The 17662-nt window shown below is 38.3% G+C and overlaps 1 protein-coding gene across 1 annotated transcript; it reads left to right on the forward strand.

Moving 5' to 3' along the window:
- The first annotated feature begins 3145 nt into the window (after positions 1–3145).
- On the forward strand, positions 3146–16880 carry si:ch211-132f19.7 (adenylate cyclase type 8). The gene is made up of 18 exons (XM_067366764.1): positions 3146–4021; positions 4299–4448; positions 4531–4661; positions 4759–4870; positions 5090–5217; positions 6315–6473; positions 6551–6782; positions 8008–8196; positions 8272–8372; positions 8470–8671; positions 9694–9786; positions 9919–10091; positions 11347–11428; positions 11748–11906; positions 12124–12270; positions 12493–12585; positions 13109–13223; positions 15570–16880. The coding sequence occupies exons 1-18, from the start codon at positions 3146–3148 to the stop codon at positions 15974–15976; spliced, it is 3549 nt and encodes a 1182-aa protein (XP_067222865.1). The 3' UTR covers positions 15977–16880.
- Positions 16881–17662: the final 782 nt, after the last annotated feature.

Raw genomic sequence — 17662 nt, forward strand, 5'->3', positions numbered from 1 at the left:
TTTGTGAATCTGTCACAGTGATGGTATCTGGTCCCAGGATAACACAAGAATTAAGGGGCTTTGTTTACACCAAAATTGGAATAAATAGAGTTAATGAAGTTAAAACTGTTACATTAGCAGAGCTGTGTAGATGTGCCAACATGCATTAGTTCAACAATGTTTTGTTTGGCCCTTGTATAATAATAATAATCACTGTATTGCAAGTATTTCAAATATTGTATTTTTTTATGGAACCGTGGAGTTTACAACATGATGTGGGTGTACATGTAACCATTATTTATATTTTTAAATATTTATCTGAAAGTTCAGGTTTTGTGATCTGTTTCATCTGTTTATTTTGAATGGCATTTGATAATGTGCTGCCTTATTCGCTATGTTGGACTATGTAACGTATCCGAACAATGTATGACTGTTGCATCATCTGTAATGTGAAAAGATGAGTTGTATTCCTAAATGTTTCATTAGCTACCCTCACTACAAAATATTGAATATTTTAACTGGAGTCACGTTTGTTTCCGCCTTTTGTTTCATTGTGTGACATTGATTTGTCTGAGTATAAAATGTGTTAAGGCATGAATAAGAAGCATGTTTGTGATTATGCTGAATAGAAAGATGAGGCCTGTTTAAATGAATGCCAAGGCCACTGCTCAATGGGAAAAGCGGCTCTGTTTTATGCACAGAAGCATTAACTTTCTCCATTCGGCTTATATAGCATAATAAAGGAATAATTTTAAATCACTTTTTGCCTTTTGGTTTTGAAAATTGCATTATTAAATCACAACATTACAAACTACACCAGTTTCACAAAAGCTACAGAATTATGGTCCATTATCACAGAATGCATTTTGCATGTAAAAATCAGGTATCAGGGCAGTCAAGTGGGAAACCTCCGCCCGCCCCCGCACCTCAGTTGTGGGTAATGTGAGTGAAAGTCAGCGCTATTCATTCAGTCCCCCCACCTACATTTCCTACTGGTACTGAGACTCAAATCTGCAACCTTCGAGTTACATGTCTGACTCTCTAACATTTAGGCCACAACTGCCCCCACGCACCATGTTTTAGAATGCTGAGTAATGTGTGAGACACTCAAAAGACGTCCGTCTAAATGCATGTTTGCATAGGAAAACAATAGATAAGCAGTAAAGTGGAATGCAAAAATGCATTCTGTCTGAATGGCCCCTTAGACTGTTGTACTATAATAGTACGAAAATTAAGCCAGTGGGTAAATGCAACTCGACCTTGTTTAGCCTAAGTCATCCACTAAAGTGAAAACCATGATTGTTTATGTGTGTTGGCGGAAACAGATGGTTCAGTCACTTTCTGACCTGGCACATATTGTTGGTAACCAGATCAGTGAGAAGCACTTTATCCAGCTTACTTCCCACATTCCCTGAATCAGCGGCCCAGCTTGCTATCTAAAATCCTGCACCGTCTCCTCAAAAGCAGATATCAACCAATTACAAGTGATCACCTTTTCTCCTTATAATATCTAGTCTATTTATATAAGTCTAATAATGCATCTGAGCAAGATGGCCTGTAGATATTGTGGGGGGAAAAAAACAACTCAACTATTCGAAACATGGAATAAACAAAACAGGGCTTTCCAAAAATACATTTCCAGAGCAATTAGACTTTAACCTAGCAATTACCTCCACACATAAACTTACCTGCCGTAGACATTATCCTGTTAGCTGTGACCATGAGGCCTTAATGGATAACGTGCGCAATTGCTGAGTAGATAATCCCTTATATTTCAACCTATTACCACTTGTGTGTGTCTGCGTGCATGTGCATTAGATCCCAAACTCATCTCTCACTGACTGTGCTGACTTCAAGTCCACTTATTTTTGCCTCTAAACATTTCCATCAAGAGTCGAGATTCCTCCATAGGATAAGCTCCAGCAGATTGTGCCCTGTTACCTCTCGGAAGGGTTAGGACAGCTTTTCAGACCATCTGGCAGAGCAATTACTTCATTACCTCAAGACAGCACTACTCAACACTCAAGACCGAGTCAATCATCCGTAGACAGAACGTCTTTTTATACTGGAGTGGGCTTGACTTCATCCAATGCTGAGGAGTGTTTTGAGGCGAGGTGATGGATAATATGGTTGGATGGTAACATAATAGGACAAGTCATTTACATCACTATGCTTTGCATAATTATGGTGCATGGCATGGCAGAAGGGAAAACTGTCAAAGAAGACTCATTCTATACTCAGCTGCTGAGTATTACACCACTGAGGGACAAGAATGTACCATATTAGATATTTGCTAGTGTCTGGATCAGTGTACCTGGGCTACTGTTCATGGGGGAGCAGATGCATGCATTGTTACAAGATTTATCAAGCTTACAGTACCACATCAATGGCAAGTATCCATCCATTTACATTGATTGTATTTATATACACAGTTTTAATCGATTTTTCTCTCTGCTATTAACTTTGTAATGTGCAATTTAGTGCATGCTTCTGGTGAATATTTGTGAGAGTGAACTTGTTTAGGTGGACATTTGGGGGTATTGAACTTTTTTTTTTTTTAGAGTATTGGGGTGGAGGAGGGTATTGAACCTGTTTTGAAGGTATTTTAGGAGTACTGGTTTTGGGAGTCTTTGAGGGGTATTTAACATGTTTTAGGGGTATTTTGTTGGGGTGTCGAGCATGTTTCAGGAGTGTTTTCAGCGGTATTGTACTTGTACTTGTTCTGGGGGTATTGAATTTGTTTTGGGAGTCTTTGAAGGGTACTGAACCTGTTCTAGGGGTATTTGGGGGGTATTGAACTTGTTTTGGGAGTGCTGAGCATATTTTATGGCTATTTTGGGCATTACTGAATTCATTTTGGGGTATAGAACTCCTTTTGAGAGTCTTTGGGGGTATTAAACTTGTTTTAGGGTTATTTGAGGGTGTGTTAAACTTGTTTTGGATGTATTCTGGGTGTATTTTAGGGGTACGATGCTTGTTTTGACATGTATTGTCATTTTACATGCAGTGTTAAATCATTTTAAAGTTTGTTTTTGAGTTTCATTCTGATACAACTTTAATGTTCCATCCATAACTATTAAATCTTTTTGTTTTCTCTATTGTTTTAGGTTTGTGCAGTTGATTAAGGTCTTGATCTGAGTTTTGGGATCTAAAGCCTGTTCAGATCATGGCTTTGAGTTCTACAGAAGTCACTGTTCCACCTAAGGTATGCACAGCTGCACCTCCCATCCCCAACCTGAAACGCAAGCAACTAATGTGGCAGAATGCAGTACGTCACATTATCGACCAACGAGGAATGCACCACGAGGGACGAGCAGCCAGTTCTCACAAAATAATTGTTACTGATGCCTACATCAATGACATCAACAGGCAGATTCGTAACAAAGCTGCACGGGGCAATGCTGGCACGCACAAGCGGCGCTCCTCTGTGGCCCGCATCCATCCATCACGAGAGCGCAACTCCGACTCCACGCGGAAGTCCACCGACTCGCTCAGTGACGTAGACTTCTTTGTAAGCTGGGGCTCCACGGTGCGTGGGGTCTTCCTTCCTGCTCTCCACCACAAATTCAAATCTCAGGATCTCGAGCGTCTGTACCAGCAGCATTCATCTGGTCAGCGACGAACTTCCCTTGTAGTCACTAATGTCATCGATATCCTTACCAAACTCCATATTCTCTTAATATACCTGGCAGTGGCCCCTGAGATGGTGGACTCTCAGCAAAGATGGTTGGCTGGGCTCTTCATGGTACTTGGAGCAGTCATATGCGTCTTAGTTCTGAGCTGTAAAGGATTGATGTCTCCAGATATCCTGCGCTATGCTGGGCTGGTGAGCTGGCTGTCTCAGACTGTTCAGGTACTGGGTGGTTTGGTGTATGGATTGGAGAAGGAACAGACCTGGTATGTGCTCTTCACTCTGTTCGCCACCTACACACTATTGCCCCTACCTCTTCTGTGGTCCATCTGCACAGGGTTCCTCACCGCTTCCTTGCACCTTTTGGTGGATGCCCTTAGGAACTACAATGATGCAGCCATTGTAAGAAAGGTAAAGAAGACTACATGCTCAGGACATCAATGTCTAATCAAAATTGAAGGTGATCACAAGAACTATCCTTGAGTCAATCCATGGGAGTTTCTGTCTTTCTTATGTTTCTATTGAGTTGTACGTGGTCTTCCTCCAAATGCTCCATTATTATGGCACAAGAGTACACCAGTATCAGAATCTCAAGATAAACCACTTGTCAACTTAAGAGATGAACTAATGAAGTTTATCTTGTTCATTTCAGTTACTGTGCTAACTTTTACTCTTGGTTTCCTTTCAGTTACTAGCGAAAGGTCTGTTGTACATGGGTATGAATACTGCAGGGCTGTTCATCCACTACTTATCGGATCGCGCACAAAGGCAGGCCTTCCTTGAGACGCGACGTTGCATTGAAGGACGAGTCAAGATGGAGCAAGAGAACAACAGACAGGTTTGAGATTCTTGACTTAATATGATATCCATAGATCATAAATATGAAACCTCTGTGGAACTGAGAAATCATTTTGTGTTAGGAACGCTTGGTGATGTCCATTCTTCCTCGCTTTATTGCTATGGAGATGATTGGTGATTTGACTGCTATGGATGATGAATTGCTTCCTCAACAGTTCCATAAGACCTACATTCATCAATACAAAGATGTCAGGTACAGTACACAATGCTCCCCGTGCAGTACTATCTTCCAGCACATTTAGATTGGGAGGATGGTTCATGAAATGAACATATATGTGCTCTTGTCTCAGTATCCTCTTTGCTGATATAAAAGGCTTCACCTCTCTCTCCATGACCATGTCGGCTCAGGAATTGGTGCGCACACTCAATGAGCTGTTTGGTCGCTTTGATCGCCTTGCTGAGGTGAGAAAGACTAACCTTTTGAGTTTACATGCAGTTAGAGAAAAGAGTTCTGGTCAATGCATACGTCCGGCTGTAGTGTACTATATGAGCTTAGGAATCATTTTGTTGTAGCTATTGTACAGTCGCGATTAGTTTTAATCTCAAATGTGTTACTTTATGCTAAAGTGTTGAAGTATGCAATGGCAGAAGATTATTGAAAGATGTATTTTTATATTTTAGGAGAATCACTGCATGAGGATAAAGATTCTTGGAGATTGTTACTACTGTGTGTCTGGGGTCCCAGAGCCCCAAACTGCACACGCTCGTTGCTGTGTGGAGATGGGTCTGGCCATGATCAACACTATACAGTGTGTATTTCATCAGCTAGCACAACCACTTAAAGGGGTTGTTTGTAATTTTCAATGTTTTTCCTGTTCCAGAGATTGCAAGCAAGCCATTCATATGTTGTGTAAGACTTGTGTCACTAAAATTTGCACATCTTTTGCAAGGGTTTTAATTCTACTCCCAAAGGTCAATTGTCCTGCAAAGTTCTACGCCAACCCTAATAAAGCAGACCTGAACCAGCTTGTCACGGTCTTCAGGATTACTGAAAACCTAATGCTGCATCCCAATTCACATACTATCCATTCTAAATAGTATTCGAAAATTAGAATTAGTGCATCCCAAATCGTAATATATTGAAAAGAGTATTTGAAAGATCCTGGATGGTCTACTTTTTCCGGTTAGAATCCAAAGTGCAGATCCATGCACACTCTAAAAGCTAATATTGCCCACAATCCATTGCATGTTGGATAAGGATTCAATTAGAACTACAAACATGAATAAAAAGTGTTAAACTACAAACTTGATGGATGTTCGAAATCAACGGTTAAGTAGAGCGGTTTAGATAAAGGGGTTTGAGTGATTAATAATCAGTATCTAACCTGAGAAAAAGACATTTATTCAATCTTATCCACATTTTGTTTCATCTGCAACAGCATTGTGAACTTTTATAAAGATGCGATTACTCATTAACTTTTAAATGCATCATTATGCAAACATGAGAAAAGGTCAAAGATGATTGACAGGGCAGTTTTGATGGTGACAGGTTGCACATAACTAAGTGACAGAGCTTCCATTAAAGACACAATAATGACAAAGTCGTATGTCCCTAATCTTGCCTACTCTTCTGCTACACACTCAAAAGCATGTAGTTTTCTTCACAAAAACAGAACATACTTTTAGGGCACAGTGTAAGTAGGCGAATTGGGAATTGCAGCATTCATGTTGGGGCACGTTGAAGCTCTGTTCGAACTCTGCAGGACGTTGACCCTCCAGGAGAAGGACTGGATACCCCTGATTTTTTGGAACATTCTTTTTCTATGCAAGCCTATTTTTGCTGATGAAAACGAAAGAGATAATCATAAACCAGAAAAAATGTTATATGTCCCTCTCACTTTGTCAGTTATGTACGCAAGGAGTTGCAGAGAGATGTAGACATGCGTATCGGGATCCACTCTGGCTCGGTTCTGTGTGGGGTTTTGGGTCTTCAGAAATGGCAGTTTGATGTGTGGTCTTGGGACGTAGATGTTGCCAACATGCTAGAGGCTGGAGGGATCCCAGGGTAAGTACACCAGATCATTAGCATGGTCATATGTTGCAATTGATATTAGAATAATAAAACAAATTGTATAATATTAGGAGGATTCATATATCACGAGCAACCTTGGACTGTCTAGAGGGTGTATATGAGACAGAAGAAGGTCGAGGCCATGAGCGGAATGAATTTTTACGCAAACACAAGATTGACACCTTTCTGATCTGCCATACACCGCAGGAAGACAAGGAGCCCCCTAAAGTCCGGAGAACCAGCAAAGATGAGACTGAATGGAGTGCTGAGCTTCCTTTTGATAACATCATTGGAATGAACTGCGTGAGTCTGTGCTGGCCTCATAAACCTCACTTAGATCTGAATGCTCTCTCTAGTTAGTGATGAGATGGAAAGTTATCAAACCTGTTTAATAGTGCCATACAAGTGTTATTCAGTGAATTCTTTAGTAAACTAAAGGCATGTTCCACGATGTATATAAGTTAAACTTTATCACCAGCATCAGTGGCATGGCAGACTACATTAGAAAATAATTTATAAGAGACTAGACTTGTAAAACCAAACAAAAATCATGTGTACAGTAAGCATTTAATATGGAAGTCTATGCGCAAGACAAAAATATGTTATTTCTGTTATGTCATCCTGTTAGCATTGGGACTAATCAACCTATATGATCAATTGAAAAAAATCTAATCTAATTTTGGCCAAAAACCTAAATGGTACAGGTCATCCTTCTCTGTTAATAATGGTAATTAGGGCCCAAGCACAGATGGTGTGAGGACCCTATTGTAATTCTTCTTCTTCTCCGAAATAAATCACATTTTTGAGGGCCTAAACATGCACAAACACTCATGAAACTTTGCACACGTGTCAGAAGTGGTGAAAATTTACGTCTGATATGGGTTTCAGAATTAGGTGTGGCAAAATGGCTCAATAGCACCATTGTACTTTAACAAACTCCTCCTAGAGATTTTATCAGATAAACATCATATTTGGTCAGTCTAATCTAAAGGTCTTTGCAACATTAAATTTTGAAGATCTAGAGTTTTTGCTGAAGGGCATGTCCATGGCGGCCTGACAAAGTTCGATGTTTCGCCATGAAAGAGGAAGTTGTTGTAACTCGGGCATACAATGTCCGATCTGCCCCAAACTTCACATGTTTTATTAATGTCCTGGCCTGAAGACATGTTAGAAACACATTAAATCATGCAACACTTGGCTAATTGCTAATGTATTCGATTTATGCCATGAAACAGGAAGAACTCAGGTATACAATGTCCAATCTGCCCCATACTTCACGTTTGATAATAGTCCTGGCCTGAAGACATGAACATGGCAACATTCAGTTATAATCAAAGCGCATCAAAATGACTGCCATATTTCTCCTCTATTTATCTGCTTAAATGAATATCACCCACTGTTCACAGTTTTCCTAAGGCCATCGGGTGGTGGTGAGCCTGGGTGCGAGGGCCCTTTAATCACTGCTTGCAGCTTTAATAGAATTTTCATTTGAAACACTTGAAATGCTTTTTGTATTGTCATCTTTTAGATCCTAGCCTCTTTCACCAATGGCTCCCTGGTGCAGTTGCCCAATCAGATTATTTCCCATTGTGGTGGGTCTCGAGAAATCAACAAGAGAATCAAGCAGTCCATTGAGGTGCGCAGTAGTGAGCGAATGCGTAAGGAACACATCACACCCTTCATGCTGGTCTTCAAAGACACACACATTGAGGAAAAGGTATGGACTGCAGCTTTTATACTTTGTTTAGCATTTTTTCTCATACGTAGGCCTACACAAAATTTGCACTTTCAGTTTTCTCAGATGAGAGACGAGATGTTCAAGTCCAACTTAGCCTGCTCTTTCCTCGTGCTCCTCTTCATCATGGCTGTTCAGGCCCTCATCCCCTCACCACAGTGAGCTATTATTATTGTTTCAAAAGCCTGATGTACACTTTCATTGAATTTTAAAATGTATTACATATATTGCGCTGTCTGCATGTGTCCCCCACAGAATCTGTCCTATGGTAATCCAGTTTTTAGTGTTCCTGTTTGTCTACATGCTACTTCTCCTGGTCACACTGGCTGAGGAATTTAAGTGCTCCCCACCATACTTACAGCATCTGTGCTGCTGGATCCATGAGACCAAAAGCATTCGTGACCTGCTCACCCTCACTGCTATTGCTATTAACTTCGGTGTGGCCTCCTGTGATATTGTGAGTGCCAGAATTTATAGTTTCTTGGGCCATTGGGTCTTTGGGTCATTAATTACTCACCCTCATGTCATTCCAAAACCGTAAGACCTTCGTTCATCTTCGGAACACAAATTAAGATATTTTTTGAAGAAATCTGAGAGCTTTCATAACCAGTTTCAAGGCCTAGAAAGGTTGTAAAGACATTGTTAAATAGTCTATATGACTACAATGGTTCAACCTTAATGTTATTAAGCGACAAGAATACTTTTTCTGCTCAAAAACAAAACTCTTCCCTGTCAGTCTCATACCCTGTTCATGTTGTAAACACAGTGCAGCACTTCCAGGTTCTGCATCAGAACACTGGCTAAAATAGTCACATGTCTTTACTACCTGTCTGGGCCTTGAAATTGGTTATGACGTTGCTTTGTATAGGGAGGTCAGAAAGCTCTTGGATTTCATCAAAAATATCTTAATTTGTGTTCCGAAGACGAACAAAAGCCTTACGGGTGTGCAACATGAGGGTGAGTAATTAATGACAGAAATTTCATTTTTGGCTAAACCCTTTTGTCAAAAAGCGAGACTCAGGCAGAGATCCATTTGCAAGCTTTATTAAAAGTAAGCATGGTCGTACAGGCAGGGTCTAAGCAGGGGCAAACAGGAACAGCAAGGGCTAGGCAGAATCGTGGTCAGGATACAGGTGATGGTCAGGACAGGCAGATATCATTCACAGGTCAGGAAACAATGCAAAGTCCAAAGGCTGGCAGCAGAGGATCATAAACGGTACACAGACAGGTTCAAAGACAGGCAGACAATAAACACAGGAAAACGCTCAGAATTGAACACAAGGGTGAATCAAGACTTCGCCAAGAGGTGGTGTGTGAGTGAGTGTTAAATAGTCCAGATAATGTGCTAAGCTGTATGTGGCAACGGGTGATTGGTGTGGAGTGTGCATGTACCTGGAAGGGAGGATTATGGGAAGTGTAGTCCGGAACTGACAGGATTCATGACACCTTTAACTCATCTATGATTTTTTTGTTGTACAGTTGTGGTGTAACACGGTTGGAGAGGCTGAGGAAAGTAACACGACCTCCAAACAAGGCTCACGGTGGACTGTGAACATCTGCACCCATCCTGAGGTATATGGTGGATACTTAATTAATACAAATGTGTCACAACTTCCAGTAATGCTTATTCTGGTACCATATCCTGAACGCCATGCATGTGACTATGCTATAAGGCATACAATAAAACTCTCTGTCTCTCTGCAGTTCTTTGTTTTGAGTGGTGTGTTGGCCATGGTGACGTGTGCTGTGTTCCTAAGACTAAGCTGTCTGTTGAAGCTGGCAGTACTGATGTTAGTCATTGCAGTTTACACATACCTTATTGAGGTAGCCTTCCATGTGCTCTTTATTCGCCAACACCAAAACGGCCAAATTCAGAGGTACATTATTTTGTTTTATCAAGAGGTGATACTAAGTTTCTAAATGTGGTAATGTGTTGGATTTTAAGACATTGGCACTTCAGGGTCAATGACATTATGTGCATATTTTTGTGTCAAAGTGCATTATTTCCTTTTAAAATAATTTGATAAATTCATAACAAGATCACTTTAATCTATAAAACCTATTTAGTTTGAATTCATTTTTAGTACATTTAAATAATACATATTGTTTTATGGTTTTTATCTTAAACCCCCAAAATGTCAGGTGGTGCAACTGTCCAAACAAATGATCAGACTAAGAAAAACTACTTAAAATGGTGTCTTAATAATAAAATAATAAAAACTATGAAAATACTGTGGCATCATTTTAGGTTTGAAACCTTTCATATAAACAACTTTTATAAATATCAGCAGTTTAAAAAGTTGTTGAGATCATTGAAAAACTTTTGTCCAGCAATTTGTATATTCTCAAATGTCAGGGTGGCACATCTACAACTGCTGCTCTTTTACCATGCACTGATAAGGTAATAACAGTAAATATGATAATGCATCATTTAGATGACCCCAAATGATTCTTGTGGCAGAGTGACAAGGTTTGTTGATCTCTCTCAAATACTAGTAAAAACAGCTTATTATAAGTACGGTTAGGTTGGTACACTTTCCATGTCAGGTGGTACAACTACAGTGTATACATACAACTATTTGGTTGTACCGCCTGACATATAAACAGTCAAATTATTAATTTAAACACTTTGAAATGTTATTTAACAGCTAAAACTTGTTTAGACAGTGTTCATGACTCAAAAATATGCATTACATCAGTTTTTTTTAAGCTTTATTTGTCAATGACCCTTCAATTCTACGAAAAAGCAACATTAGTTGAAGTCAAATAACACAAAGAAAACATGTTGAATTTATAAATTTAAAAGTACATAAAGAATGTTTTTTTTAAATAATGATTGTGCACACAAGTGCATTTAAAGTGATTTTTTTTTTTTCTTGATGGTTATGCCACTTGACATTTTAAGAGCTGTTAAATTGTAATAACATTTGAAATTGTATATAACATTTTTTAATGTAACATTGCATATTTCTTCTTTTCTTAGTCTTGGTCATCATTATTTGTCACTGACCCTTATATAGTACATCAAACTTTTTTCGAAAGTCTTTTTCATGATATGACCCCAACAAATTACTTCCTAGATTGTTGAATTGTTGTGGCCCGTCTGATGTGTATATATGTGTTTTTGCCCAGATCTCAGTACCTCAGACGCAAAGGCATTTCTGTGTTGCTAATGGCCATGTTTGTTGTGGTCGTCCTATACAACAGTAGACAGGTAGTATATTATCATCTTTAAAAGGTTTAATTATAAGAATTCATAATTCTTTACTAGTACTAGTGATTTTAATAATATTTATTACAATTTATAATTATAATTAATAAATATATTTATTTTTAAATATATGATCAAATTTACAGTATATCATTAAAATTCTTTTAATGATGTAAATAAATAATAATCAAATCACTGCTTAGCTATAATTATGATCCCATTGTAAAATAACTGAAACACTCAAACCTGACATGCAATTTATATTTTGTGTTTGAAGTTTGACTAATATGACTCAAGAAATTGTTACTGCTTGAACCTACAGTTAGAAACTACAGCCAGGCTTGACTTCCTGTGGCGTCTGCAGGCCAGGCAGGAAGTGGAGGACATGAAGGAACTGAGGGAGCATAACGAGTGTCTGCTGTACAACATTCTTCCTGCACATGTAGCTCGCCACTTTCTAGAGAGAGACAGGAACAATGAGGTAGTTGAGTGGATTATTGATGACAGACACTAATAGTTTAATCTTTGGTCAGAAAATAACAAATAATAATATATGTAGTAAAATTGTCTAGCTGTTTTCAAACTGCAGGGTTAATCTGAAGCATTTAAATTGGTCCAGCAGTCATGCACCTTCATTATCCCATAAGTATAAATAAATTAACAGTGTATTAACTCTGTATTAACTCTTTGGCTTCAAGGACCTGTTCTCTGAATCATACGAGCGAGTTGGGGTGATGTTTGCTTCCATTCCAGACTTTACAGATTATTACGAGAAGAAAGAGTTGATTCATCAAGATGTGGAGTGTCTGCGTCTTCTTAATGAGATCATCGCTGACTTTGATGAGGTACGTGGATTTGTGCAACATCCTCTTAGTGCCAAATGTCGTCAGAGCCCAAGCCTGGACATGCTCAGTGCTTTAACGGCTAATAGCAGCTCAGATGTTACAACTAATGGAATGTACGTACTGCAAATGTGCAAACACTCACTTCTTTTATCATAAGACATTGAAATAATGAAATATTTCAGAGACAGGCTTGCTTAATCTTTTTCCCTGTTGTCCCTTTAGCTACTGGAAGAGCCTTACTTCGAGGAGATAGAGAAAATCAAAACCATTGGCAGCTGCTACATGGCGGCTTCTGGCCTGTCTCCTGAAAAACAGGTGAGCGGCACCTTGACATGTGATTTCAAAATGTATTCCTGACAATATAAGCAGATGCATATATAATATATATAATATAATATAATATAATATATGTGCTACTGGTGTCCATATCAGTTTCAGCCAATATTGCTGATAATATTATCCGCACTGGTTTGATTAGGTCAATATTGGAATCAGATAATAAAAATATGCAAAGAAAAAAAATATACTTTGGCTTGTCAAAGTAAAATTTAAGCAGATATTAATCCCTCTTATTTATAATCCTTCTTTATTTTATTAAAATTATTACCATTTTGCATATTCTGCTAGGGTATGTAAATTTATGAGCAGAACTGTAAATGATAAAAAATAATAATTTTAATTCTGACCACTATGTCGATCAGGAAGTATATAACTTTAAAAAAAAAAACCATAAATAATCATAAATATTAAAAATATTAGTAATTAAATAGTTAAGCAGTAATTGAAAAGTTGCATTATTGTAAATTAAGGCTCAATGGTATTCATGTATATTTTATAGGACTGTGAAGATGAGTGGGCTCACCTCAGAACGCTGGTTCTGTTTGCTTTGGCCATGCAAGAGACTTTGAAAGAAATAAACAAACGTACCTCAAACAACTTCCAGTTGCGTGTCGGTAAGATTGTGCCATTCTTGTATAACTTCTTTACTAGTAATGCACAAAACTAAACTGCTAATATAAGTTTATATGGGATTATTTGCTTTATTTGATTCTGTCACATGTACATGTTTAATGACTACTTGCTATGAAGGGTAGTAGTGCACCTGTAGTAGTGCTTAAAAGTGACCATCAATATGATTTAAAGGGTTAGTTCACCCAAAAATTAAAATTCTGTCATTAATTACTCACCCTCATGTCATTCCAAACCCATAAGTCCTTTGTTAATCTTCTGAAAACAAATATTTTTGATAAAATCCAGTGGCTCAGTGAGGCCTGCACTGAAAGCAAGTTCATTTACACTTTCTAAAGCTACTAAAGACATATTTAAAGGAACACTCCACTTTTTTTGAAAATAGGCTAATTTTCCAACTCCCCTAGAGTTAAACAGTTTAGTTTTACCGTTTTCGAATCCATTCAGCCGATCTCCGGTTCTGGCGGTACCACTTTTAGCATAGCTTAGCATAGTTCATTGAATCTGATTAGACTTTAGCATCGCGCTTAAAAATGACCAAAGAGTTGTGATATTTTTCCTAGTTAAAACTTGACTCTTCTGTAGTTAAATCGTTTACTAAGACCGACAGAAAATGAAAAGTTGCGATTTTCTAGGCTGATATGGCTAGGAACTATACTCTCATTCAGGCGTAATAATCAAGGAACTTTGCTGCCGTTCCATGGCTGCAGCAGTGCAATGATATTACGCAGCATCTCTCACAAACGTCTCCATGGTTGCAAGGCACGTTCCCTGTGCAAGCAGGGGCTCACGGGCGCTGCGTAATATCATTGCACTGCTGCAGCCATGGAACGGCAGCAAAGTTCCTTGATTAACTACAGAAGAGTCAAGTTTTAAATAGGAAAAATATCAAAACTCTTTGGTCATTTTTAAGCGCAATGCTAACGGTCTAATCAGATTCAATGAACTATGCTAAGCTATGCTAAAAGTGGTACCGCCAGAACTGGAGATCGGCTGAATGGATTCGAAAACGGTAAAACTCAACTGTTTAACTCTAGGGGAGTTGGAAAATGAGCCTATTTTCAAAAAAAGTGGAGTGTTCCTTTAAAACAGTTCATGTGACTACAGTGGTTCAACCTTAATGTTATGAAGCGACGAGAATATCTTTTGTGTGCCAAAAAAACAAAATAATGACTTCATTCAACAATATCTAGTGATGGGCGATTTCAAAACACTGCTTCATGAAGCTTCGAAGCTTTATGAATCTTTTGTTTCGAATCAGTGGTTCAAGTCACGTGATTTCAGTAAACGAGGCTTCGTTACGTCATAAGTGTTTCTAAATTTCAATGCTTCACCACTGGGGGGCGTGATTTTGGCAGTTTGATACACGCTCCGAACCACTGATTCGAAACAAAAGATTCATAAAGCTTCATGAAGCAGTGTTTTGAAATCGCCCATCACTAGATATTGTTGAATAAAGTCATTATTTTGTTTTTTGGTGCACAAAAAGTATTCTTGTCGCTTCATGACATTAAGGTTGAACCACTGTAGTCACATGAACTGTTTTAAATATGTCTTTAGTAGCTTGAAAGTGTAAATGAACTTGCTTTCAGTGCAGGCCACACTGAGCCACTAGATTTTATCAAAAATATTTTATCAAAATTTGTATTTTTGGGTGAACTAACCCTTTAATGTAATGAAGCGACAAGAATACTTTTTGTGCACAAAAACGAAACAAAAATAACAACTTTATTTAACAATTTGAACTGTTGTCATACGCAGTAGATTTAGTGAACCAGTAGCTAGAACACTGACTAAGAAATGTAGGCCTAAGTGTGTGTAAATGTGTGTGTGTATCTTCAACTTCTGGTTGTGTGTGAGAGTATCAATACACTTCTTCATTTTGTCTAGGTGTGTCCATGATGTGCACATAACATAACAGAAAAGACTGCCCAAGACAAGAGACAAAGAAAGCTTAAAAAGTGAAGCCCAAGAAATACAAAAATATTAACACACACATTTACTATTTCTATATTGCACATAGTGCACTATATAGGGCATATGGAACAGCATAAATATGCTTTCCATTGGTGCAAATGACGTCTGGTTGGCTATTTTAAAAAAGGGGAGGAGGTGTCCGATATGTCCCACCCTGTCTTCCTGTTTCTGTGAAATTACGTCAGCACATTGAATAATGCTGCGTGTTTCAAGGCACTTCAGTGGGCATTTAAGAATATTTTTGTGAATCTGACCACTGGTCTTTTTGTGAACAAGAAAAAAAAATGTTTAAGCAAAATGTTATAAAATACTCTTCTTCTGAAAGAAATGTAACGTGCATTTCTATCCAACAGGTATTTCTCATGGGCCTGTAGTCGCCGGGGTGATTGGCGCCACTAAGCCCCAGTATGATATTTGGGGCATGACTGTGAATCTTGCTAGTCGAATGGACAGCACAGGGCTCAGTGGGCGTATCCAGGTCCCAGAGGCCACGAGCCGGATCCTGGCTGACCACGGCTTTGTGCTACAGCTTAGAGGAGATATCTACGTCAAAGGGGTTAGCGAGCAGCGAGGAGGGGTCCGCACCTACTTTGTTAGCAGCAGGGAACAGAGCTCAAGCTACGGCGAGAGAAGCACCAGCAGAGGGATCTCTCTCGGGAGGAACACCCTCGCTGCTGTGGTCTTTTCCCTGGTGCAGGCCCGCAAGAAAGAGGAGTTACGAGAGGCCAATGGAGGCTTTCATCTCATGGAGATAACATGAGTTCTGATTGAAACAGGAACTGGACAGGAAAACCATAATCAATACCTCTTTTAGACTCTTATGTCTCTTTCATGAGTCATTGCCTTGGCCAGCCATTGGGCAAACATTTAAGCCAACCGCTGGGTTAAAACAACACAGTCACTGGGTTTGTCCATTTTCAACCCAACTTGGGTTGATTTTAACCCAGAATTTTTGTGTGATTATAACTGTTCATTTAATTGGAGTTCATATTCATATGTACTATGATGCTCAACTGTCACTGATAACATAAATGTGCAAATGGAGAATGAAGAATATGAGGACACCCTCGCTAAACTAATTAGCTAATTGCCTGATACAGTTGAATTACTCATTAACACTCTGGAAAAGCTATAAATCCCAGGATTATTGTTCCAACATATCTGATTTTCTATGAAAAGCATGTAACAGAATATTTAGATTCATAGCTTTAACGTTTTTTAGATAATCAACCGTTTAAAAACTCCCCTTATGTTATGTTTACATGGTTGTGGGACAGGAAAAGTTTTAAAGCTTCTGTCTCTATTTCTTCTTTTGTTTTAAGGGGTCATACTTTGATTTTATAGTGGATAATATACCTAAGAATGTAAATCGACTTCTTATTGACTTTGGATGAAATTGAAAATGTAAAAGAAACACTACTAGATCAGGAAGGACAATGCCAAAAATCTTTTTGTACACTTAGATATTTCTGGGACACACTACCACATGTAAGCCAACAAACGATGTTGCCGTGTAGGAGCCATGTAATGTGAATGTCATGTGACCAAGGGTAGAAGGGGAGTGTCTTATTTCTTAGGTGGGGTTAAACACCTGTGTGTTCACATGGAAGAATGGGGGTGCGGGAGCACATATTTTGGTTGACCGTACAAGGCTTTACAAATAAAACAAGGTGCAAGTATAAAGCATTGGAGTGTCACAGAAGTTATTTCATTGTGCCGCTACACTAAGTATGCAATTTTTGAAAAATATAAATAGGGATACTTAATATATTGGTGAGAGGTACATAATATCTTCCAAAATCATCATTTTTATTTTCAATATTTGTCTAATTAGGCCATTATTGGAAACAATGGAAAAATGATCAAGTTATAATATATTAGTTTTTGCCTAACATGAAAATAATTATTTGTTATCAGCATAGTTGATACATTTATATCTATAAATGTTTATGAATGGTGTATGTTTTGGGAATGTTAAAACAAGGCCTACCTCAGTACACTTGTTCTGTTTGCTTTGGCCATGTAAGCGACTCTGGAAGATATAAAGAAAAATACCTCAAACAGTTGTGTGGTGGTAAGACTGAACTTTTCTTCTTAAAGGCCTTCTAGTACACAGTAAGTCACCAAATCATGTACAGTTCTTTTACAGTTCTGATGTATTTGCATTAAATATTGTATAGGATATAGAACAATTCTATATAAAACAACAGTGGATTTAACATAAAAAATAATGTCTAATGTTAAAATGTATGTTGTTAATGTAACCTCTCTTTAAATACTTTGGTCAGTTCAATAATAATTTATGTGATTTTATATTATTTATTTGGAAGAATTAAAAGAGCAGTTCCATGTCTATCCTTGTATTGTTTAACTGCTTGAGGTTAATGTTGGATTTAGGAAGCAAGTTATAAGTAATGCAAAACTTCTTAGAGAGAGTAATTAGTAC

This window comes from Chanodichthys erythropterus, chromosome 18 (genome assembly GCF_024489055.1).
Source record: "Chanodichthys erythropterus isolate Z2021 chromosome 18, ASM2448905v1, whole genome shotgun sequence".
Lineage (NCBI taxonomy): Eukaryota > Metazoa > Chordata > Actinopteri > Cypriniformes > Xenocyprididae > Chanodichthys > Chanodichthys erythropterus.